This window comes from Pyrus communis, chromosome 17 (genome assembly GCF_041283825.1).
Source record: "Pyrus communis isolate YQ-2024b chromosome 17, ASM4128382v1, whole genome shotgun sequence".
Classification (NCBI taxonomy): domain Eukaryota; kingdom Viridiplantae; phylum Streptophyta; class Magnoliopsida; order Rosales; family Rosaceae; genus Pyrus; species Pyrus communis.
This window is the reverse complement of record NC_142581.1, coordinates 2,745,236-2,769,021: the sequence shown is the minus strand read 5'-3', so window position 1 is coordinate 2,769,021 and position 23,786 is coordinate 2,745,236. Positions and strand designations below refer to the sequence as shown.

At 39.0% G+C, this 23,786-nt stretch overlaps 5 protein-coding genes and 1 non-coding gene across 6 annotated transcripts; 2 read left to right on the top strand and 4 right to left on the bottom strand.

Moving 5' to 3' along the window:
• Window positions 1–89: 89 nt before the first annotated feature.
• Window positions 90–3,403, bottom strand: LOC137707632 (serine/threonine-protein kinase PBL34). The gene is made up of 6 exons (XM_068446547.2): window positions 2,611–3,403; window positions 1,646–1,983; window positions 1,386–1,521; window positions 1,133–1,269; window positions 929–1,052; window positions 90–706 (listed from the first exon to the last, which is right to left on the bottom strand). The coding sequence occupies exons 1-6, from the start codon at window positions 2,792–2,794 to the stop codon at window positions 195–197; spliced, it is 1,431 nt and encodes a 476-aa protein (XP_068302648.2). The 5' UTR covers window positions 2,795–3,403; the 3' UTR covers window positions 90–194.
• A 501-nt stretch (window positions 3,404–3,904) lies between these two features.
• LOC137708291 (protein CLP1 homolog) lies at window positions 3,905–7,111 on the bottom strand. Its single transcript, XM_068447335.2, has 10 exons — window positions 6,694–7,111; window positions 6,453–6,521; window positions 6,251–6,343; window positions 5,665–5,906; window positions 5,377–5,515; window positions 5,205–5,261; window positions 4,835–4,969; window positions 4,491–4,726; window positions 4,300–4,344; window positions 3,905–4,208 (listed from the first exon to the last, which is right to left on the bottom strand). Exons 1-10 carry the CDS (start codon window positions 6,868–6,870, stop codon window positions 4,121–4,123), a joined length of 1,281 nt encoding a protein of 426 aa, XP_068303436.2. The 5' UTR covers window positions 6,871–7,111; the 3' UTR covers window positions 3,905–4,120.
• A 3,324-nt stretch (window positions 7,112–10,435) lies between these two features.
• Window positions 10,436–10,508, bottom strand: TRNAA-AGC (transfer RNA alanine (anticodon AGC)). The gene has a single exon. It is a non-coding gene; the product is annotated as a tRNA-Ala (tRNA).
• A 65-nt stretch (window positions 10,509–10,573) lies between these two features.
• Window positions 10,574–13,136, top strand: LOC137708489 (uncharacterized). Its single transcript, XM_068447578.2, has 10 exons — window positions 10,574–10,886; window positions 10,971–11,032; window positions 11,134–11,277; window positions 11,389–11,499; window positions 11,575–11,770; window positions 11,908–11,966; window positions 12,067–12,119; window positions 12,202–12,424; window positions 12,523–12,631; window positions 12,733–13,136. Exons 1-10 carry the CDS (start codon window positions 10,643–10,645, stop codon window positions 12,990–12,992), a joined length of 1,461 nt encoding a protein of 486 aa, XP_068303679.2. The 5' UTR covers window positions 10,574–10,642; the 3' UTR covers window positions 12,993–13,136.
• Window positions 13,137–13,608: 472 nt separating this feature from the next.
• LOC137749553 (thioredoxin H2) lies at window positions 13,609–14,836 on the top strand. Its single transcript, XM_068489665.2, has 3 exons — window positions 13,609–13,824; window positions 13,960–14,082; window positions 14,480–14,836. The coding sequence occupies exons 1-3, from the start codon at window positions 13,681–13,683 to the stop codon at window positions 14,612–14,614; spliced, it is 402 nt and encodes a 133-aa protein (XP_068345766.1). The 5' UTR covers window positions 13,609–13,680; the 3' UTR covers window positions 14,615–14,836.
• LOC137749552 (plasma membrane ATPase 1) lies at window positions 14,712–21,101 on the bottom strand. The gene is made up of 20 exons (XM_068489664.2): window positions 20,644–21,101; window positions 20,375–20,494; window positions 20,092–20,190; window positions 18,939–19,076; window positions 18,709–18,843; window positions 18,444–18,623; window positions 18,065–18,271; window positions 17,853–17,972; window positions 17,653–17,772; window positions 17,443–17,565; window positions 17,258–17,362; window positions 17,020–17,164; window positions 16,729–16,893; window positions 16,395–16,633; window positions 16,262–16,294; window positions 15,897–16,139; window positions 15,640–15,825; window positions 15,369–15,551; window positions 15,073–15,251; window positions 14,712–14,988 (listed from the first exon to the last, which is right to left on the bottom strand). Exons 1-20 carry the CDS (start codon window positions 20,695–20,697, stop codon window positions 14,892–14,894), a joined length of 2,871 nt encoding a protein of 956 aa, XP_068345765.2. The 5' UTR covers window positions 20,698–21,101; the 3' UTR covers window positions 14,712–14,891.
• Between the last annotated feature and the right edge of the window lie 2,685 nt (window positions 21,102–23,786).

Below are 23,786 nucleotides of genomic sequence, written 5' to 3'. Positions count from 1 at the left end.
TACATATATACATACATACATATATATATATATATTAAACAGGATTTTGTCACACGAACTAATTATCTAATTGCAGTAAGCATCAGGAAGAGAGTAAAGCGATTCTTTAATTTGTACTATAATTGACAGAACAATCCGAAGCTGGTACAAATGAGAGTCAAGTCTACGATAATCATACACAAAAACTACTGGCATCATTCTTTTGAGTTAGGTTTAGGCGATTTTCGAGGATAATACGGAGACGCCGGAGGACCATTTGGGCTTGACAAGCTCCTTACGGGCTGTCCGTTTCTCGGCATGAATACTGCCTGCGTTCTGATGCCGTTCTTATAACTCGAGTGGGACCTCGAACGAGCTGCTTGTATGGTTTGGAAGTGGTAGGAAGAACTGGCCATATCCTTGAGGTTTGGTAGAGGCTTTAGGGCTTCCACAACTTCACTCATCATTGGTCTAGCTTTCGGGTCACGACTGAGGCAGTGGGCGGCAAGCTGGACTGCTTTTTGTGCACCTTTAATCGAAAAATGACCTTCAAGACGGGGGTCAATTAACTGGAATAACCTCCTCTTGTCGCCAAAGAGTTGTCTCGCCCACTGCACAAGATTGTGCTCCCCATTTGGTCTATTTTTGTCCATGGATCTTCTGCCGTTTAACATTTCGAGCAGGACTACTCCAAAACTATAGACATCGCTCTTTGATGTCAAATGTCCTAAAGAAAAAAGCCACATTAGAACTTAGTAATATACTATTCTTTTGGCCAATTCTAATGACTAAGCAAATGATTACATGCAATTATTTATCAAGAAGTAAAAGCCCGATAAAACGCTAAGTACTGATGTTTTAACCTATCTCTTTGCATATTCGATAGACTTGCAACTTTATAGAACCACCAAAACTATTAAATGCTGAAGATGATTATTATCAGACTCACCAGTCATCACGTACTCTGGGGCTGCATAACCATAGGTTCCCATGACTCGTGTGGACACATGAGTTTTATCACCCTCAGGACCATCTTTCGCAAGTCCAAAATCCGAAAGCTTGGCATTGTAATCCTAAAATAACACATTCCATTTTCAGAAGAGAATAGGATTAGGGAAAGAAATGTAGTTGATGCTCAGTTATTGTCACTCACTGCATCTAATAGGATATTAGATGTTTTGAAGTCACGGTATATGACCGGTTTTTGAACTTCTTCATGAAGAAAGGCAAGACCCTTTGCAGCACCGAGTGCAATTCTCATTCTAATAGACCACGGAAGAGGCAGGGACCCTGGTTGTTACCAAAGATCAATAGGCAACCATTAACAATACAGAACAACACAAATTCAACAGCTAGTTTCAATATACATGCAATTATCAAAGAATGTGAAGGGACCGGTTGCTTACTTCTGAAGAGGTGGTTTTCCAAACTTCCCCTAGGCAAAAACTCATAGACCAACAACCTCTGATCATCTTCAATCGAGTAACCAATCAATTTTACCAAATTAGGATGGATGAGATCACCAAGAAAATAAATTTCAGCCTGAAATATAATGATAAAAAAGGATTTAGATACAATTTAAACCGAAAAGGAGAGTTGCATGTAGTCTAAGAGGTAAGTTAAAAAGCAGTTATAATCGTAAAGTTGAGGGATAGTGAAGCCATACAAGCCATTCTTTGTGACCCTGAAGTCCATCATGGTTGAGGGTCTTAACTGCAACCGTAAGCCCGGTACCAGGTTTCACAGGAGCAGTTCCATTCTCCTCAACCCAACCTTTAAATACACAACCAAATCCACCCTCACCAAGAAGACTCTCAGGTCTGAAGTTTCTAGTCGCCAACTTAAGTTCATTAAATGTGAATTTTCGGAGCTGAGAAGCAACCTTCAGTTCCTCACTAAAATAGGGCGTGGATGTAGTACTTCCGGCATTACTAGTAGTTGTAGATGACCCTCCACGAGTAAGTTCTCGATCTCTACTTTTCTCATTTGACGATTTAGTTTCCGCTGGTTACACAAGGTCCAACACACTTAAGTGTATGATACATATATAGGGACCAGGATCCTCTCCTAATCTAAGGATGAAGATCCTCATTACCAAGGGATGCCGTTGGATGAAAATCCAACGGCTATAAACATGGAGATCCCTTTAAAGTTATAATAATTATAACCGTTGGATTTTCATCCGACAGCCCACATCCCTTGGTCATGAGGATCCTCATCCTTAGATTAGGAGAGGATCCTGATCGTAGTATGCACTTGAATCAAATAAGATGTTGGTATTGTTTGGAATTTCATAAAAATGCCAGACACAAAAATAAACCGTAAATCGATTTCAAACTATTAGACTCAACCATATATAAACCGTAAATCCATTCCCCTCTCTGTAAATTAGAGTAGTTTACAATATCGCCTTCAAACCATTCGTCTTCTGAACATTCATCACCTAAACAAAGTTAGACACTTCCCTAAAACCTATGATGTTACATGCCCTCTTTAATTAATTTAGCAGACCCAACAAAATAATCATCCGAAAAGGAAAAAAGGCAACCAAAAAACACAATCCCCACCTCCGAAATTAATGTTTCTCAGCAAGAAATTGACAAAAAAGGAAAAGGGCAGTGAAGAATTTACCATAAGAAACACTAGTTCCAGTGATGGAGCTATCAACTTTGGATCTTGAAGGCATGCAGGTCCCAAACCTGAGCTTAACCCAACACCCAGTCTCCTCCACCGCATCATCCTTCTTCTTCCTCCCCTTCGATTTGCTACTTTTATCCCAACTCTCCACCTTGCTAGGATTAACCACCAAACCCATCTCCTCAAACTCTCTCTAGATTCAGATTCTCATGTCTCAGACACCCAGAAATTTCAAAACTCACAGAAAGTCCATTGCAACCCACCAACCAGCAAACCAAAAGCGACCAGAAGAGCTACAAAAATCTCTGAAATTTCACAAAAAAATGTGACGTGAAGCAGGAGGATCGAACAGTGGTTCAGAAACACAGAGAACCCACCAATCTGCAACCCCAAAATGCTACAAAATCTCTGAAATTTTCACAAAGAATGCGACTTGAAGCAAAGATCGAGCAGCCGCATGCTCGAAAAATTGAATCCGACCCAGTTGGTCAAAAAGGATAGACAAAGAGAGTGATGAGAGAGAGAAAGGGAGAGAGGGGAACAGAGGGCGTGAAAAGAGAGGCTCTGCTGCTTAAGAAAGAGGGAAAGTTTTCCAAAAATGGTGGGGCAGGTCGGGCGAGGTTTGAAACAGAGGAGATGGGCAGGTCGAGCGAGGTTTGAAACAGAGGAGATGGGCAGGTCGGGCATGAGAGAGAAAGGAAGAGAAAGGAGAAAGCTTTCACACTGCTCCACGACACTGGCTTTGGCATATTCCCAACGTCAAATCAAAAGCTTGTCATGCTACATGAATTTTTATTTTATTTTTTTGCCTAATTATTTCTGCTTTTTATTTTTTATTTTTTATTTTTTGGAATCATGAACATTTTTTTGGACATCTGGGAAAATCAGACTGCAGATTTATCCAATAATGCTACAAGATAGTCTTATGATTTTTAGAATTTTCAATTCTTTGTTTAATTTTAATATTGGGGAAGTGTGGTCTACACAAGAAAATGTGCAATATATATTGTTATTATATGATATGATTTACATAACCTGTTAAATCCGATAATCGTGGATAACTATTTCATGATCAAACAACTTTAGTTTTAATTAACTAAACGATCATATTTTTAATTTACTTTTTATAGTGACAACGTTTTAAAGTGATTTATAATCGATTTTGATTATAAACACAAACTACTATAAATCGACGACTAATAATTTTGAGAATAAACCACTCATATTTTGAGTGGTCAATTATTACTCATATCATAGCATATTTTGTAGGCCACTTAAATGCTAAAAGTGTACGAAGAGTTTTTTTTTATTCAATCGATATTCTAATCTAATCTAAACAACGAAAAAAGGAAACAAACTCCACATAACAGTAGCTATACAGAGTTACAACCAAACTTTCGAGGCTTAGGTAGCTCACACCTTACACTCCTTACACAAACCGGCAATGTGCATTCACCAGTAAGCCATTGTCAACCTGGACAATTTGGATTTTGGGTCATCCCCTTCACGTTTCGAGCCAAGTCACGGTTCCCGCGATCAAATACTTGCTTGGAAGCTCACCTGCCGACGGTGCAAGGTATGTAATTGTCTTCCTGTAAAATGTCACGTACTGGGTTAGATCAACCAAAACCAGAAGCAAAAAGTGCTTCTACCAAGTTGTTTACTGTAGCTCAGAATTCAAACCTCTGAATGTCGACGTCTGTGACAAAGACAAACCCAGCAACATTACTGCAAAACAAAACGAAAATGTAAAAACTTAGACTATGAATCCACTTTTGTACGTGGAGTTCAAATGAAAGTGAACAAAACTGATCCATGTCATACTTTACTGAATCATTATCTATTTCTATATCAGATAAATCTTTACAAGTTACCTAGAAATAATTTGATCAGGCTCCTTGGCAAATGAAACAGCGAGAATGGTATGCAGCAAATCCCGGTTAATATTCACAGGCGCCAATCTTAGAGGGTCTGCAGCAGGCTCTGCACCAATTGGCAAAGCTGAACGTGGGGCCTGTGGCCCGCCACCAATTCGAAAGACAGAAAAGTCACTAAAGTTTGCGATGTTAGAATGTGGGCTCAGATCATTTGCAAGGCCATAGAAATATTCCTGTTGGAAATATCAGCATGCATGAGTCTTTTCTTCAAGAAGAACAAATAACACAAGGATTAAATGGAAACATATTGCTTGAACTTGTTCATAAAAGATGACACTTACCCTTATCCTATGACTCCTGGATTTTTGACGGAATTTGGCATTCCTGGATACAACACCCCCAGATTTTTGAAGTTTTACAACGTCCACACCAGGCTTGTTCTTTAGCACATTTCTGATCATGCTCCAAAGTTTTTCCTGAGAATTTAAAAAATATATATGTACTGTCATCAAAGCCTACATATGAAACCAGTTTGTTTAAACATTAAATGTTTTTCAAGCAAGGACGCATTGTGCTAACCAATACGAACTTTCTGACAGAGTTGAGCAACAAAAGAAGAGAGGGGGGGGAAGAAGGGGGGGGGGGGGTGGATTTGGAAAAGCTTAAGGTATAACCATAATTTGAAAAGAAACTCAAACTAGAGGGATGTACCTGTCCCAGAACTAAGACAACATTGGCATTGAATGTATCAATTGCATGCAGAAGCAACTGCAAGAAAGATAAAAAATAGAAACTATCAAACACGAATTTAAATACATGACATTAAGACAACCATTTCAATTTTAAATCACCATCCCCGTAGTGCAGACAGCCTAGAAATTACCTCGTAGCCTTGACCTTCTATCCATCCCATGGTATTGATCACCATTCCAGAAGCTCGAGATTCAGCATTCCCAGAAATTTGTCTCTCGACCACTTGAGAAAGCTCCTTCACAAGCACTTTGTATAAATCTACATTATTACTGGATAAAAAATGGGTCTTTAAGGATTCAGGACTTTCACTAAATTGGCAATACAAGAATCTTTCTTATATGTTAGTATCAGATATCAATACAAGATGTGAAATGATAGGTCTACAAATAACCATAAGAAAATGCCATAAATCAATTACCTAGGAGTTGTGTGCCCATAGAAATAAACAAGAGGAATATCAAGAGGAATTCCTTCAACCGGATCAATAGGCATTTCAATTGGAGTAGCGGCAATGCACCCCGGAATTGTTATAGCTCCCTGTCCAATATCCAAGTCGACAAAAGTAGGTTTCCATCCCTTCTTAGCTGCCCAACTAAGAAGCATTTTCGACAAGGTACTTTTCCCAGAATCCGTCGGTCCCACAACAATCACTCTTGGGCCCTAACCACAAAGACGCTTATAAGCCACAAACAGATATTCACTAATCAAGGATTACAACAATCCTAGGTAACATACACCTGAAAATGGACTTGCATTACTATGCAGTCAATGCGCTTGAGCCACAAGCTTATTTCAATCATTCATAAAAAAATTAGAGTCGGGCATCAAACACTTTCGTCCACTAAAGAATGACACTAATTAGAACATTTTCAATGTTTTGCATTTGTCTGCTCCCAACATACAAGTGAACAAGTATACTTTTATTCACTGAAGAATGACACTAATTAGAACACATCGAAAATTTTGCACTAATTTTCCCTGACATACAAGTGAAAAAGTAGTACCTGAGAATTGGGGTCATCCGGTGGCAAGGGTTTAGCGCGGTGTCTCCGTTCTTCCAGTACGGCGTGCACATTCACATAACTGATATTTGGGGTCTGAAAAATCAAACATTGGAATCAGTCACCATTCACATTCTCATTAGTGACAGATGCATCCGGAGCAAAAAGTAAAAAACGCAAAGCAGATAACAAGCACATGAAATACCTCATCAGCAGTGTAATCGGTTTCAGTACTGCCATCCATCTCAATTGTTGCTCCATTCCAAGTAAAAACCTTCAGCAATCAAAACCCATAACACAAATGCAATTCAAAACCTTGAACAATCAAAACCCACAACACAAATGCAACTCAAAATCTTTAACAATCAAAACCCACAATGCAAATTCAAGAAAAACGTCAACTTTGTAATGTAAATTTGGGAAAACCAATAGAGGAAGAAGGTTACAGCAAATTTGAGCCTGGGAGGGAAGGTGAGCCAGAAATCAGGGGGGAGCTCGGTGCCGAAGATCTCAGCGGTGCCGTTGAGCAGTCGGAGCTTGAGAGGAGCGTCGTTGCCGACTTCGATTCTGAGCTCGCTCTCTCGGTCCAGTTTCACCTGCCTTGCTCCGCCGCCGTGCGCCATCTTCTTCTGCTGGCTTCGCTCTCAGTATTCCAGTTGGGGGTTTATGCAGGACGAGTACAAGACTAGCGCTTTGTCTTCGATTCGGATTTCGAGGGGTTTTTACAGGGTGTAGTCCTCTGGGATTCGATGATAAAATTATGCTCGTTTTTATGTTAAATTATTTCGTTTGATTTAATTAATTCGATAATAAAATTTTGAAAGAGGTGTGATTCGTTGTGTACAAATATGAATCATTGTATTGATATGTATAGAAAAATACAATATATATACACACACACACATACACCTACATACATAGTTAACTCAATCTGTATTAAGGTAGAAGATATATGTTGATTATAATTAATCAATTACAATACACAATAAAAATCAATCACGATGAAAAATTCGGAGTCAACGATTTTATTTTAAGGAAAACTAATTAAAAGAGTTTAAAAACTTTGAGTTTTAATAATAAGAACAAAATAAAGGGTAAAGTGAATAGTACTATGATTGATTTTTTAGTGTAAAAATATGGTTTTTCGTTAAAGTGAACAATACCGTAGGTTTTTTTGTTAAAACTTCTTTTATTCTAACAATGTGTGTGAAAATTAGCTTTCAAATTAAAAACAAAATAATTATTAAAGGAGCCCTTAATTTTCACATTTGTTCTTCTTCCCACCACCCTTCCCCCACTTTTGTTGATTTTTCTTCTCCATCCATTCTTAACAAAAGATTGAAACATAAAAACGAAATGGTTCCCTAATGGGTTCTAGGATGTCTGAAATTTGTATGGCCTCAAACATAGGCCAAAACGTTGAATAAATTGGGAGCATTCAAGAGACTTGTAGCTCAAATGATTAAGAATATTTATTCTATATTTTAAGATCGTAAATTCAATTCCTTAGCCTCTAATATCGTTCATATAAAAAATATGAATGTGTACCATATACGTAATCTAACTTCTAATTAAGCTATTAATAATTAAGTGTGAATTAGGTTTCATTTAGATGTTTTGATCGAATTGAAACCAATTACAAAATGAAAATAGCAAGATGAAACTGGTTATCTTAATTCGTTATGACTCACTTTTTTAATGGGACAATAAGTAGATGAATTGGTGTAAGTTATGACTTACTTTTTTAACGATCTAAAATGTATATATCTTAATTCGTTATTCATAGATCATCTTTACAAAAAATTAGACAAATCTGATACTATTAAGACATTTATTTGTAATAATGACTACAGTTCTACAAAGAAAGACTAAAATGACTGTCACTTAATCTAACAATCATATGATTCCAGATTTGGATAATATTTTATAGAAATAATTTTTTTTTAGAAAAGCTTTAAAAGACTGACAGTAGAATCGATGAAATATATTATGACGAGAGTCCTAAAAAATGTGACCCCGATCATTTTTTTTAATGAAGTACAATTCCGCTAGACAATTAAACAAACAATTTATGACTTTCAACCACCACAAGATACTCCAATGGGTTGGGAACGAATTTTATACCCGTATTCACACAATATGTTTTGGGTTCGATTCCTAACTTACACGATTGTGTCCTAAAAGAAACTACAATGTTCCTGTGAGTTTTCACAGACTGTCGAGACAGTGAACTGCAGCGAAAGTTATCAATTGATCGCTTTTTAAAATGAAAAGAAAAAAAAAAGGAAGTCACGACTTTCTAGGCTGCTTCTTGTGCTCTTCGACGAAAGTTCAATTATTCCAAGTTCAACTCCTTGGCACTTGTGTGTCAACTTCATGGAAAATTCTCGGCACTTTCACACATAGAATCACTTAAATACTCACAACCCACCAAATCAAACCTCACTCGACCAAAAACTTGCGCAGAATTGCAAAAATGTTGCCAACCAATGCTCATCAAAACCCCACACAAGTCCCAGACACTACTCAAACACCAGACTTCGGCGAGAGCTTTGCTTACTTCAACCTCACAGCGTGCTACCTCACCACAATGTACCGGGCGTACATGGCCGGCGACTACCCAGCCCTCGCTTTCGTCGCGTTTGTCTACGTGGCCTACTGGGGTTTGGACAAGTGTCTGCAAGTGTCCAACCGGTTGCCACATGGCAAGAAGTCGGTGAAGAAGGAGGCGTTGAGGTTAACCTATTGCGGGTTGACAAGTGGCATTCTGTTTGGGTTTGCTTGTCAGTTTAGGACGTTCATGCCCTTGGCTGCGGTGGTGCTCATGTATTTTGTTGCCATTGCCACCAGTTTGCTGCTCTTCTTTGTCTACTACATCGAACATAACCAAAACCGATGTTATGAAAAGATTAACAACAATTTGGATAATGTTTAATTCTTTTCTTAATACCAAAATACATGAGTAATAAGTAATTTGCTTATGTATTACTAGCTTGAGTACTACTAATATCATATTCTCGAGTGATTGTACTTCTACCATTCAATTGAAATAAATTAATTGAAATGATCAGTCCTCGTGTGACTACCATTTGAGCTAATATCTAATCATGTTTTTTTTCTTTTTTTGCTCAAATAGAACTTCAATTAAGAAATTGAGAGAATTGCAAAATAATATCAGTTACAAATGGTGGTTAATCATAGTACTTTTTTTCTCCTTTCAAAAGGAGGACAACTGATGGTAAGCTACGATTATCTATCTCTTTCGGATACGGAGAGGCCACAGTTAATCATCGTACCAGACACGATTCGATTTGGATTGGTTTTACAATTAATTCATTTGTTAAGTGGCTCAGTTAATTTGGTTCATGTGGCCAAAACGAGAGAGAAATAACCAAACTGAGCCACTATTAACGGGATTAGTTCATATAATTTAGCAATTTAGGACTAAGCCCAATTATATTTTAGCATCATTTTTATTAAAAAAGGAAAACTAATGAAAATAGCTTGAAAATTTTTGAGTTTTAATAATAAGGACAAAATAAATGGTAAAATAAATAGTACCATGATTGACTTTTTAATGTAAAAATGTGGTTTTTCGTTAAATTGAACATTGCCGTGGACTTTTCATTAAAACTCCCTATTAAAAATCCCAATGCTTCATTAAAAACTACTTTGAAATTACTTTAGTATTACAATATTCTTCTTTACTTGTAAGTAAGAGGTCTTCGGTTCGATTCTCGTCAAAGGCGAATTTGAGGGGAGTTCGGCTAAATCACACAATGGGTAACCTACGGTGAGGGGGAGTTCGGTTAAATTACACAATGGGTAATCTAATTTGGTATCGAATTTTCCATCACGAGATTCGAACTAAGACCTCTCACTTTTAAATGAAGAAGAATACTACCAAATCATAGCCTAAGGGGAGGCGGAGTTCGGTTAAATCACACAATGGGTAATCTAATTTGATATCAAATTTGCTATCCACTATATTCGAACCTAAGACCTCTCACTTTTAAATGAAGAAGAATACTACCAAACCGTAGCCTAAGGGGAGGCGGAGTTCGGTTAAATCACACAATGAGTAATTTAATTTGATATCGAATTTGCTATCCACTAGATTCGAACCTCAGACCTTTCATTTTTAAATAAAGAGGAATATTACCGAACCGTAGAAAATACAAAAACGAATGGAGAAGTGGGGTATCGATCCCCATACCTCTCGCATGCTAAGCGAGCGCTCTACCATCTGAGCTACATCCCCATGCTGGAAATTGTTTCCTGTAACGTTAATTTTAAGGAGAATTTGGCGACTGGCGAGTTTGTTGAAGAAGTTGTTTTCTCTTCGTCACTTCCACCACGCGAGTCCCCGCAGAGAGTGACCAGAGGTGTTCGAAAATGTTGAGACGATTTCTGCTACAAGCTTCCGCCGCTTGCCGCCGTCTTCCGAACTCCCACTTTCCTCCGCCGTATTCAGCTCCCTTAATTCCCAACCGTTCAGTTTCTTCAACATCTTATTCTTCTTCTTCCCAAACCCCACAAAGTCCTTTCGTCGAACAGTTGGATGACAACCCTGACCAAATCACCACTCAACCCACCACCTCCATCGTCGTCGACCGCTCCGGCTTGTACAACGCACCCGGTACCAGCACCAATCTATAATTTTCATTCACTAATTGGTTTTTCTCAATAATTTCATAATATTTGTAATTAATTTTTGTGGCAGAGGATTCCCATGAACCCACTTCGGACTCCGAGCTCGTCAAGCACCTCAAAGGAATCATCAAGGTTTGTTTTTTCTTCTATTTTCTCCATTTTTTTGATATGGGTTACCTGTAAATGTTGCAATTTGAGTGGCAATGTGGTTGTGAATGTGGGGTTTTGGTTAGTTCCGCGGCGGCCCAATCTCGGTTGCTGAGTATATGGAGGAGGTTCTGACAAATCCGAAAGCCGGATTCTACATGAATCGAGATGTGTTCGGAGCTGGAGGTGATTTCATCACCTCCCCAGAAGTGAGCCAGATGTTTGGGGAGGTAAATTTATTGTTGTTGGATTGTTGATTACTCTGTTAATTTATCTTCTTGTTCGAATTTGATTGTTGAAGAGAAAATGTTTTGTTGTTTTCTCTGCTTGTTTGAATTTAGATGGTTGGTGTTTGGGCAATGTCTCTGTGGGAGCAAATGGGACAGCCGGATAGGGTGAACCTAGTTGAGCTAGGTCCAGGAAGAGGAACTCTCATGGCCGATCTTCTTCGAGTATGAACTGGTTTTGCTCATTGAACTTCTTTATTGTTAAATACAGTAACTGTAGCTACTTTCTATGTTGTGTAGGGTGCGTCAAAACTTAAGAACTTCACTGAATCATTGCACGTGCACATGGTAGAGTGCAGTCCTACGTTGCAGAAACTTCAGCATCAGAAGCTGGAATGTGTAGACGAAGAGGTTTCGGATGGCAAAAGGACTGTAAGCGCGTTGGCTAAAACTCCTGTATCATGGCATGCCACATTGGAAGATGTTCCAACAGGATGTATGTAGTTGTGTTCTTATTTATATTACAAGCAAGATGAGCTTATTTTTGTGTGTTTATATTGGAAATGAATGAATGGATGACGGCTAACTTCTGTTTGTGCAACGACTGACTAGCTTTCTTGATTATCATGCCAGTGCCATCTATCTTAATCGCCCACGAGTTTTATGACGCTTTACCAGTTCATCAATTTCAGGTTTGTGTGGTTCATTTCTGACCTACCTCTCGATTTACTCATTCGATGATTATTCTTCTATTTTGTTTAGGCAATTCTTAATCTTTTTTACTTACTGCAGAAAGCTGCTCGTGGCTGGTCTGAGAAAATGATTGATGTTGCAGAAGATTCAACGTAAGGATGTAAACTAGAATTGTCTCTTTTGCAGGTGCTTCCAAAAGAATTGTGCTATTTGATACTCATAAATATTGTTTAGGTTTCGTTTTGTTCTGTCTTCACAGCCTACACCAACAACTCTTTATCTCGCAAAACGCTGCAAATGGGCTGGAAATGAAGAAATAGCAAAGCTTCAACATATTGAGGTTTGCCCCAAAGCAATGGAGTTGACTCAAACTATTGCCGAAAGAGTTGCTTCTGACGGAGGTGGAGCTCTTATAATTGATTATGGCCTCAATGGAGTAGTCTCAGATAGTCTGCAGGTCTGTTGCTTTTCCATGTCTAATTTTGGTCGTCTTTTTGGTGTTCGTGTATACTGCTGGTTGTTGTTCTAACTTCTGCGATACTTAATTTCTTGCAGGCAATTCGGAAACATAAATTTGTCAACATTCTGGATGATCCGGGCTCTGCTGATCTCAGTGCATATGTTGATTTTGCTTCCATCAGGCACTCTGCCGAGGAAATTTCAGGTACACCGTCTCATTAGTCTTTCTTTAAGTATTATATTTCCATGGATTGGAGTCATGAAAAGGTTGAGGATATGTTTCTTCTAAACTTAATATTTCTGCAGGAGAGGTTTCTGTCCATGGCCCGATTACTCAGTCTCAGTTCCTTGGTTCTCTTGGGATAAATTTTCGGGCGGAAGCATTAACACAGAACTGTACAGAAGAACAATTTGAGTCTTTGAGGAACGGATACTGGCAACTCGTCGGCGAAGGAGAGGCCCCCTTTTGGGAGGGGCCTGATGAAAAGGCGCCCATCGGAATGGGCACCCGGTATTTGGCAATGGCCATCGTGAACAAGAAACAAGGTGTTCCTGTTCCATTTTAGTGGAACCTAAAAACGAAAGATGTAGCATTTGGATGAGCTTTATTGCGTGTGCATTGGTTGAGGTTCTTTCATATTTTTGGTTTACAAATTAAATTGCATTTTGAATGTTCTAAATAAAGTTTCATAGAAAGCGACTTCCGCACACCTTTTTTTTTCTTGTGCATTTATTTATGACGAAAGATAATTATAGACAAACATTAACAGGAGTTTGCAAAGAACGTGAAAGATTAAAGTTCCGCTTGGCGTGTTTTAAGTCTCAACTCAACCTAGCATGAACTAGGTGAAAGAGTGACTGAATGTGCGGGCAAGTATCTAATGTACAAGAATCTTTGTGCATATTATGCTCCGATCCATACTTAAAAAGTCGATGTTGCCCAAACCGTTATTCATAGAGGGTAGAAACGAGATTGTATATTCTTTAGGTATGGGTTTGGGAAAATTTACCCGATGGTTATTCACAACGGCAAAATATCCGAAATTTAATTTTCCGAAACTGAACCATTTGGAGCGGTTTTTCGCGGAAATCGGGTTTGACGGGTTAAATTACCATCATAACTGGGCCTAAATTACTATCATAACTGGGCCCTTGACACTTTATATCTTGACTATCGTCCACTCAACAGAGGGTCGTTTGACATCGAGTCATAGTTGGAAGAAAGATCGATCGATCGATCGAGAAAGAGAGAGAATGGGATCGTTTCTGTCAAGCTTAATCGGAGGAGCGCCGGCGGATGACTCCGACGCGTCCGGGGAGGAGCCCGGGGTGACGTCGTTTCACTCGTCGGCCAGGTGGCAGCTTCACTTGAACTCCCACAAGGAATCCTCCCAGCTGGTACTTGCCCAATAATAATTTTTAGTTTTATTTTATTTTTTGGGTTTGGAAATTACCGAGAGATTAGGGATTCTGATTTGACTGTTTTATTGACTTAATCGATGTAATTTTTTGGATTAATTGGGGAACGTGAAGCTGGTGATCGATTTCTCGGCGTCGTGGTGCGGGCCCTGCCGGTTCATTGAGCCGGCCATCCACGCCATGGCCGCCAAGTTCACCGACGTCCAGTTCGCCAAGATCGACGTCGATGAGCTCTCTGTAAGTCCCTCCAAACTTTGGCTTAATAAGATTGCTTTTGTAGCAAGTACTTCTGTTCATAAGTTTTAAGTGCTTATTTATAAAGCGCTTTTATAACCTAGAAGCCTTTTTTTAAATTGCTTTTAAATTAGCTAATAGGCACGCACCTAGCAACTTTTGGCAAGTTAGATAGTGTTTTCTTTTAGGAAGTGCTTCAAGTGCGGTTTCGAGATGCACTTGAATTTTTACTAAAATTTTCGATGTTCTTCTAGTAAAAGCGCTTCCAGTAAAATGCCGTGCAGAAGTGCTTTATTGAGAAGCATTGTCAAGTAAAACGCACTTTCTGAAATCAGCCTCAAACAAGCAAAGGACCGTTTTGCGTTTTGTTTCAGAAGTGGGTTTTCTTTTTGTTATGCAGGAAGTGGCGCAGGAGTTCGGAGTGCAGGCAATGCCGACGTTCGTGCTGTTGAAGAAAGGGAAGGAAGTGGATCGTGTGATCGGCGCGAAAAAGGACGAGCTCGAGAAGAAGGTCGAGAAATACCGCTCTCTCTAAGCTCACACTTTGTGTTTTACATTTGCAGTTTGATTGGGACGAATTCTAATTAGGGAAGAAGGCCTTGCGTCTCTCGTTCTCTCTGTTTGCATTGATGTTTTATGTATAAGTTTCTAAATATCTACGCATAATGCTTCGAACACATTTTAGTCTGTTATTTTAACACTTATATACAATACTTATAATCCATTTGACATTTTCGCGGCAACGCGCCAGCTAAAACTACTAGTTGTACGCTATAGAGAGAATTATATTCATTTCTCTGAGACTCGGAGACTCAGACAGTGTATGCTTGCTGGATTGTGTCTATGTCCAGGTTCTTCAGCCTCACTACCGATTCCACACGCCCTTTAAGGGTCTGCAATTCCCTCAGCCTGCGAAATCATTCAAAAGTTTGTAATTTCGTATCTTGGCATGTAGAAAATCATCACGGAATAAATACAATGTGTGTGTTGTACCTGGCAATTTCAGCTCGTCGTTTTGCCTCTTCAGCCATCTGATTGAGTTCTGTATAAGTAGTGCGATCGCTGAACATCGTGGCCTCCGGTGGGTGCAGTCCATGGAGGGTTCTCTGTGCATGTGCCCATTTAAGCTCCCTTTCTTCCTTCCCGAAATCCTTCTTCCTTGTGAAGGCAGTCTGCAAAAACACAGAATTCCATGACGAAAAGAACGAACAAGACTCAACAACGGCACCAACCAAACATGTTTACGCCATTGGACGACAGTAACACTAGATTGCGATTGCTATTCGTACCCTTTGCTCAATTACGAGATCCCAAGCTCGCCCGCTCAGGGCATATCGGATGAAGAACTTGATAAAATCGAGCGGGAAGTAGAAAATGAGGTTATACAGCCAAACCACGCCAGCCCACCCCCATCCGATTCCCTCAATCGCAGCGAAACTCCAATTGGCGTAGACAGTGATCAGCGTAGCAATCTGTTCCACAAAAAATTCAAGATTAGATGAATTAAGGGTGACCGCGCGTAAGCAAAAGATGCAAGCAAAACGCAAATACTTCACTCACCAACTGAGCAATGACAAAAGCTGCTACAAGCAGCAGACCAGGACGCTCGACGAAAGACCAACTCCGCGCTCGCGTGACAAATATAAGGGCCTGGCTGATGGTACTCACTTGCAGGTAAACTACAGCGGCGAGCTTCCTATAGTCGTCCGTGTCCTTATGGTGAAGGCTTGAAACCCCAAAGGTACGCTGAAAACAACTAACACTAGTGTTAGCCAAGAAACTAAACCCTAAGATGAGCAAGAAACATCAAGACTTACCGGAAAGAAGTTTGTATCGTATGCTGCCCAAAAGAAAATGACTGTCATCATAGCCAAGTAACCACCGAGGACGATTCCAGTTGTAAAGATCTCCGCCAGCTTCCAGCTGTCCGGCTGCGGAGATGGTTTCACTCTATCCTTTGATATCGTCATGATGGTACCGTCGTTGAGAATAGCAATAATCAGCACCATGAAGGGCGGGAAGTCGAATTGCCATATGAGTGCCAGTAACATGAAACCAAGCTGTCACAGAAGAAATTCAGTAGACTCAACTCAAAGTCGATTTCAGAACCATTCAAGGACTACAATTGCAGCATTTTTCGTTTTGATCACTATGAAAAATTAAGAGATACAAATTAACTTACCACGATACGGATTGTAATGGAAACAGCATATATCTGCAACAAGAAAGAAACCGAATCATTTAATTTTTACGATATGAGCTTGAATCGAGCAGACTCTACTATGTATGCAGTAGTATTGTGTGTCAGTACTAACCGTGTAATTTTTCATTCTCTGGAATATGGACCGACTAGTTAGCACGGCGCTGATGATGACGCTAAGGCCAGGTTCGGTGAGGACAATGTCCGAAGCGCTACGAGCTGCGTCAGTTGCATCAGCAACAGCAATGCCGATATCAGCCTTTTTAAGAGCAGGAGCATCATTAACGCCGTCACCTGTCATTCCACAAATATGCTTTCTGGCTTGCAATCGTTTCACGATTTCATACTTGTGCTCTGCAGGAAAGATGCAACGGGGACTAAGCACCAAAAAAGGGAAGAAATAAGCTCCAAAAATCCACACGAAGCATACAGTGTATTTGTTATAGTACCAGGGAATACACCAGCAAAACCATCAGCTTTTTCAATGAGTTCATCAACTGGCAGAGCGACAATTGACTCATCTTTCTTCTGTCCTAACAGACTGGATGATGGATACATGTTGGTTCCCATGCCCAGGCGGCGCCCTGTCTCCTTCGCTATTGCCAGTTGATCACCTGGTAGCAATTTCAAATGGCAAGCACATGATATCCGGATCAATTCGATGAGAAAAAAAAAAAATTAAGAACTACAATTTGTAGACAATTATAAGTAAAAGTAAAGTGGTATTGAAGGAGATGCACCTGTAATCATCTTAACATTTACCCCAAGATTCAATGCCCTTCTAATTGTCTCTGCGCTATCATGCCTAGGTGGGTCGAACAGAGGCAAGAGGCCGATAAATTGCCAAGGCCCTCCTTGGCTCTCTTTCCTTCCCTCTGGAACTTCCTGTGCGTAAAAATGTTACAAGGGGGGAGATTAGCTTTAAGAACACGAACTACAATATATGATAGAACAAGAACTGTGCAGGATTAATATTACCTGGTATGCTACTGCTAAGGATCGTAAACCTCGCTCCGCGAATTTATCAATCACGGTGTGAACTCTACGTTCTATCTCTGATTTATTGCGTACAAGGTTCAAAATCTAATCATCAAATCAGGTATGAATTACTACAATCAGCACCGAAACCATTGAGACCGACAAATAGTAGCTCATAAACATACCTGCTCCGGTGCACCCTTGCTGACACGATGCATTTTACCCTGACTGTCAATGTATGTCAGAGCCGTTCGCTTATCTGTCGGGTTGAATGGAAGGAAGTGCACCTCTTGGATACCGGCTCTGGCCTATTTTGCAGTCCGAAAGAAGAAACAAGTGAGCATAACACAAAGAAAACAAATACGGTTCCACATATTTTGTGTTAAAGATTATACCTCTTTTGGATCAGCCAACATTCCAACAATAGCAGCATCTATTGCGTCTTGATTTTCCATTCGGGAGGCTCGAGCTGCCATTAGAACAACAGTATCTGCGTCCACCTCTTTAGCGAAGATCTAAACACCCAAGTTCGTTACAGGAATTAGAACAGTGTAGCACAATCAAGAACGCTAAGAACCCTATCACACCAACCAACCTCTACGAGATTCTTGTCAACCGAAAGCTTATTCAACGTCAGAGTTCCAGTTTTGTCACTGCAAAGCACATCCATGCCTGCCATCTCCTCAATTGCCGTCATTCTTTTAGTGATAGCGCCCTGCAATATTTATTTTGAGCTCCTATCAAGCCTTGATCATCTAAATCGACAAGCGAATAACATCACTAAATTGTTATAAATTTATAACCGACCTGCTGAGATAAGCGATGGGAACCAATAGCCATTGTGACAGATAAAACCGTGGGCATAGCAATGGGAATTCCTCCGATGAGTAACACCAGCAGATTGTCAATTCCTGGGCGATATTCGCGGTGTTGAATTGGATACATAACTATGATCTCTACAATCATTCCCACCGCAATAGAACATATACAGAAATTCCCAATGGCAGTCAAGACCTACACAGCATAAAAACAGTAACAAATACAGATACAAAACGCGAACTGAAATCTTCTACAGAAAAAATGTTCATACATTATAACTAGTATTATCTCAATAAGTTCAACAGATTCCCTCATAAATTTCGTACCCCATTCCGCCATTGAACTCTTCATCTTCGCATATGCTTACCTTTTGAAAGTGGCCTTGCTGATTTGTGCTATCCACAAGATGAGCTGCCTTGCCGAAAAAGGTATGAACACCTGTGGCAATCACCACTGCTTCAATCTCTCCCTGCTTGCATGTAGAACCTGAATACACGCTGTCGCCAGGGCTTTTTGTCACAGGAAGTGACTCGCCTGTAAGCGCGGACTGCAAAGACCAAATACAAGTACCTCCAGTCAGTCAAAGGAAACCTTAACTCAGCACACGGTGAACAATATGGTCGTAAAAGCACCTGATCAATTTTTAGTGCATCGCCGTCAAGTAGACGAGCATCAGCTGGAATAATGTCCCCAAGCTTAATACTGATTATATCACCGGGGACAAGAACGGAAGCATCCTCCTCGATCCACCTTCCATCTCGAAAAACCTGGCTTGAACGTTAATATGGTTGCTATAAACAGGGGTGTGCAAAAAAGAAATAAGGGTGCGGAAATCATTTCCCGTCTATTTTCAGCTAAATACCTTGGCTTTGGGGGCGAGACGGGCCATGAGAGCAGCAGCGGCATTTCCCGCGTTATTCTCTTCTATGAAACTTATAGTTGAGTTGATGATCAGCAGAGCAATGATACCAATAAAATCTTGCCAATCCGGTGGCTTTCCCTACAAAATCAAAACCCAACAGGTTATAAGGTCCCAAATTCGATTTTCACTATCCCTCTCCCAATATCGTTTGTATCGAGAAAAAGAATTTGAAAAAAATAGTCAAAAATTATTTTGAATAAGCATGTGATTAATGAGGAAACACAGCCAGAAATATCATTTTTAGTTTGTTTCTTGCAAGGTAATGCTTCATGTCACAGACGGATTGCATGTTAGGTATACGTTATAGTTTAAATGCTACAAGCGGAAAATGCATAAGGAAAACCTAACCTTCAAAGTTTGTATGTGTTAACTCATAAGTAATTGGTAGAACTATATAGGATTGTTAATGATGACGACTAAACTCTAATGCCTTTTTACCCGGGATTCTCTAAACTGTTTGTTTTAATTATTTTTTTCAGTTTAAGTTCTTGCCGATTTAATTAATGTTTATTTCTTGTAATCTTTATTTTAATTCGCAATTTCATATCTTTCAAAATCTTGTGTTGAATAGCTAACTAAGAATTAGTTTTAAATACAACTTATTCATATCAATTCTTATGGAGCACGACCTTACTTGAGCTACCTATACTACGATTACCTTGTTCTCTCGCAAGTATTTTTAGGTGTTTTTAATCATATTTCCACAGGTGGTAGAAGTCCTATCATGTGTCTCACTCTCTACACTTCATCGATAAAATATATGGATAGCCGGTGATATGATATGACTCGACACGATGATACGTAAATATCTAAAAGTTAAGATACGATACGTCATGAATACGATAAAAAATATATAATTTAAAACGTATTTTAACATGAAAACATCCAAATTTAAGTTCATTCAAGTGTGATAGTTATATTCCTTGTTTTAATTAGGGACAAGCTCTTTATACTCATCAACTTTCAAGTAAACTAAAGTATCCATGCTTCATCAGCACCCAAGTTCGAAGCGATTTTATTGGACTAGATTAGACTATCGCTCGAATTAAAAAATGCACAAGAATATATTGAGGGGGAGCAAAAAGGTACTCACTCCTCCATTGGCAAGAGCTATGGCCATGATAGCTGCAGCTTCCATCACCCATGCGAGAGGGTTCCACATAAACCCCAAAAACTTCAAAACCTTACTTTCCTGCATAACCAACCCATCAATACAAATTAACTACTACTTTAAAATTAACAATTAATTATATGTCCATGCAAAAAAACATCAACAACCAAGCCTTATCCCACTGAATAAGATCGGCTGTATAAATCCTAAAACGCCACCACGCTCAGTTTTTCCTGAGCAAAAACTAAATATTAAAAATCAGCACCTTCTTCTCCTCAAGCTTGTTGAACCCAAAAATGGCCAACCTCTGCTCAACAGCCTCAGATGTGAGCCCATGTTTGTTGCACCTCAAGGTCACATAAACTTCTTCAAGTGGCACGTGTTCCTGCAAATTGATCAAAAAAATCGAAATAATTCATAAAAAAAAAAAAAAAAAAAATCATTCTGAAGAAGGTAGAACCAACCAATCCAGAAAATAAAAAACAAAAAGAGAAATTTGAGAAAACAGAGTGATGGGTTGCTCTGTTTTGGTACCAAATCGACAGCTTCCTTCAATACGGCGTCCAAATCGACAGCTTTCTTATCCATCTCTGCCTATCGATTCTTAGTTCCTCAGCAAGAATAATTAGCAGTAGATATTACACAATTACATATAAGAAAATAGTAAAGTTTGATGAAAGTTAACACAAAACAGAGCACTCTGTTTAGTGTTTATGTTTTATACCCTCTCCTCTCTCTCTCTCTCTCCACTTTCTCTCTCCACTCTCTCTCTCTCTCTCTCTCTCTCTAAGATGTTTAAAGCGGTTAACTGTTCGTGGGAGATGAACAAAAGGATTATTTATCTGGTAATTGGTAGGCTCACACTGATTTTACTAGCTTTCTATTTATGTTCTTTGTGTTTTGATGTGCTGTGGAATAAGTGTGGTCCTCGTGGTTGGTCCATACTAATATTTCAAGTCATTCGCGTAGACGATTATTAATTTTTTTCGTTCAGTTATGTAATTGTTTTGAGTACTTAGATGTTGATACATATTTAATTGTTAAATTTGATTCAACCGCTTATATTGAGCGACTGAATACCTTTGAACTCAACTATAACACTCTCCCAAATCAATTACGTACAGTTATTTACAACTTGATAATATTAATACGTGATCGGTTTGAAATAGAGTAAAGGTTGATTGTATTTTCCCTTTTTGGGTGAAATTAGATAGTAACGTATGCTGATGCCTATTTTCCTCTGTTTTCTTCGCTGGACGGTGAAGCTTGTAGCTATCAAAACCTACCGGTGCTGACGTGTTCGTACTGCCATGGTTGGACCGGTGTAAGAATAAAGAAGCAGTTGAAATGATGGAAGGAAAGCTCCAAATTGTTCTGGAGAATTTTGACACTTTAATTTCCAGTTGGACGTTGGGACTTTTTGGGATGTGGATCCTCTCTTGAGTCCAAGGTGAGAATCCTCCTTATCAAGAAGTGTAGAACGTCGAATGAAAATTCAACGGATACAAATAGAGGATTCATTTGAAGATAAAATAATTATAGCAGTCGTCTTTTTGGGATGTGGATCCTCTCTTGAGTCCAAGGTGAGAATCCTCCTTATCAAGAAGTGTAGAACGTCGAATGAAAATTCAACAGATACAAATAGAGGATCCATTTGAAGATAAAATAATTATAGCAGTTGGAAAAGGGCGCAACTAACACGTGGAGTGTACAATTACCATTTTGCCACTTTTCCAATTTTCTAGACAAGAACCGATTCCGGAGACGCTGGTGATGGATGCGGTCCCGCCCGATAATTTTTTTTTTTTTAATTTTGTAGAACTCGATCTGATCAAGGATTTCAACACGTGGACGTGCAGGATTGATTTGGCATCAAAGGAGCAGCAACGAGTAGTAGTGGTTTGTCTGGCCAAGGAATACGAATCCAAGGCTCTGTGAGTTTGAAGCTGCGGCGCGTGGGTCGTAAACGGGGTAGGATTCACTCATTTTTTTTAAAAAAAATTTCATTTTATTTGAACGATCACTATTAAGTTATTTTAATATTTTATGTTGAATTTTTATAGAAAGAAAAACAAAAAGAAAAGTGAGAGAGAGGAGAGGAGAGAATTCTACTTTGGCTGTAAACAAAAAGACATGAATTTAGAATTTGCTATGTGTGATTTAGATACAACAATACTAAAGCTTTTTTCCACTAGTGTGATTTAGATACGAACTTACTTTTTTCTTATATTGACAACGAAACTACAATATAACGTTCATAGAGTATGAAATATTGTCGTGTATATTTGCAGTTTAGGATATTTTATCTTAAATTTATGAATTAATGTATCACTGTTTAACTTTTAATTGTTATTTTTCATTCAATTTTTTTTTCCAAACGTGTTTACATCTCGACTTCAAAGAGTAAAATCCTGAATCGTCGTTGTCCATACACATTACTTCACGTATTTTTATCATTCCTCGATTCGTTCGTTCTCCCTAATACTTTTCCTCTATCAAACGAGTTTTCACTTACCAAGCAAACTCAATTACGACAAGAAAAATGAAATCTTGTGGTTTGGACACTTTGGTGGATGCTCATCTTTATCGGATGCCGATGGTCCAATGTTGTATGTCCGCATTCTTTGGTGCTTTCGTGGTTGTGGCCTTTGGGCAAGTGTTCTGACTAAATCCACAGTAGATAATACAATGACAATCCTACCCTCCACGTCCTTATACCCCGGAATCATTGGAAATTTACAATGACAAATCCTACCCTCCACGTCCTAAGACCACGGAATCATCGGAAATTGACACAACAATAAATAATCTGTCATGAGAGATTTAGCGAGATCACAATTCTATCTTTCGATTCCTCTCTTTTGCTGTTCTTCTAAGCATAGTGTGCAGAACGAGAAAAAGAATGCAAGAAGCTTCGCAAGAAGGTTCCCATGCGCATTGAATATAAAACCAAAATTTACGCGTATTGAATATAAAACCAAAATTTACTGATGCCGGAAGGTTCGCAAGAAGTTTGTAGCCAATCGATAGACGCAGTTCTTGCACTCGAGGTCCTATGTTGAACACTCATCCATCACCAAATATGAATTGTAGGTTTCCTATTATCACTTGTAAAGAAGCCTTTTTAGTTAAAATATTTCATAAAATTGGTATAACTCCTTACTTTATCACTCATTCATTCCCATCATAAACAATTTTGGCCATTCCATGAAAAACTCGTTAAGGAAGGGATTGTTTGATAGAAATACCCTTAAAAAAGATAGTTACGCGGTCTTTCACGTGACCATTTAACGGATATATTGACAAATTTTTCATCGAAGGACCAAAATAATTTACAGTGAATAAACTCATGGATCACTTCTATCAATTTTCACTATTAGAGAGTAAAATAAGGGGTCTTAATAATCTCAGTCCATTTCAGCTGAAAGAATCTGTAACGAAAGAGATCCTTTTCGTGTTACTTTTGCCGTTTATATGATTAGCCAGTGGAATGCAAAATCATACGGTTATTGGTAGGCACAAAGTAGAGCTATTGTGATCGTTGCCACCATAATCCATAAGATAGCGACCTCCATAATCTCCCCACCTTAATCTGTCACAACGCTTTATTCCACGAAAAGAGTAACCAAATCTCTTTTTAGCTAATATTCTGGTAGATATAATCATAAAAAGGTAAG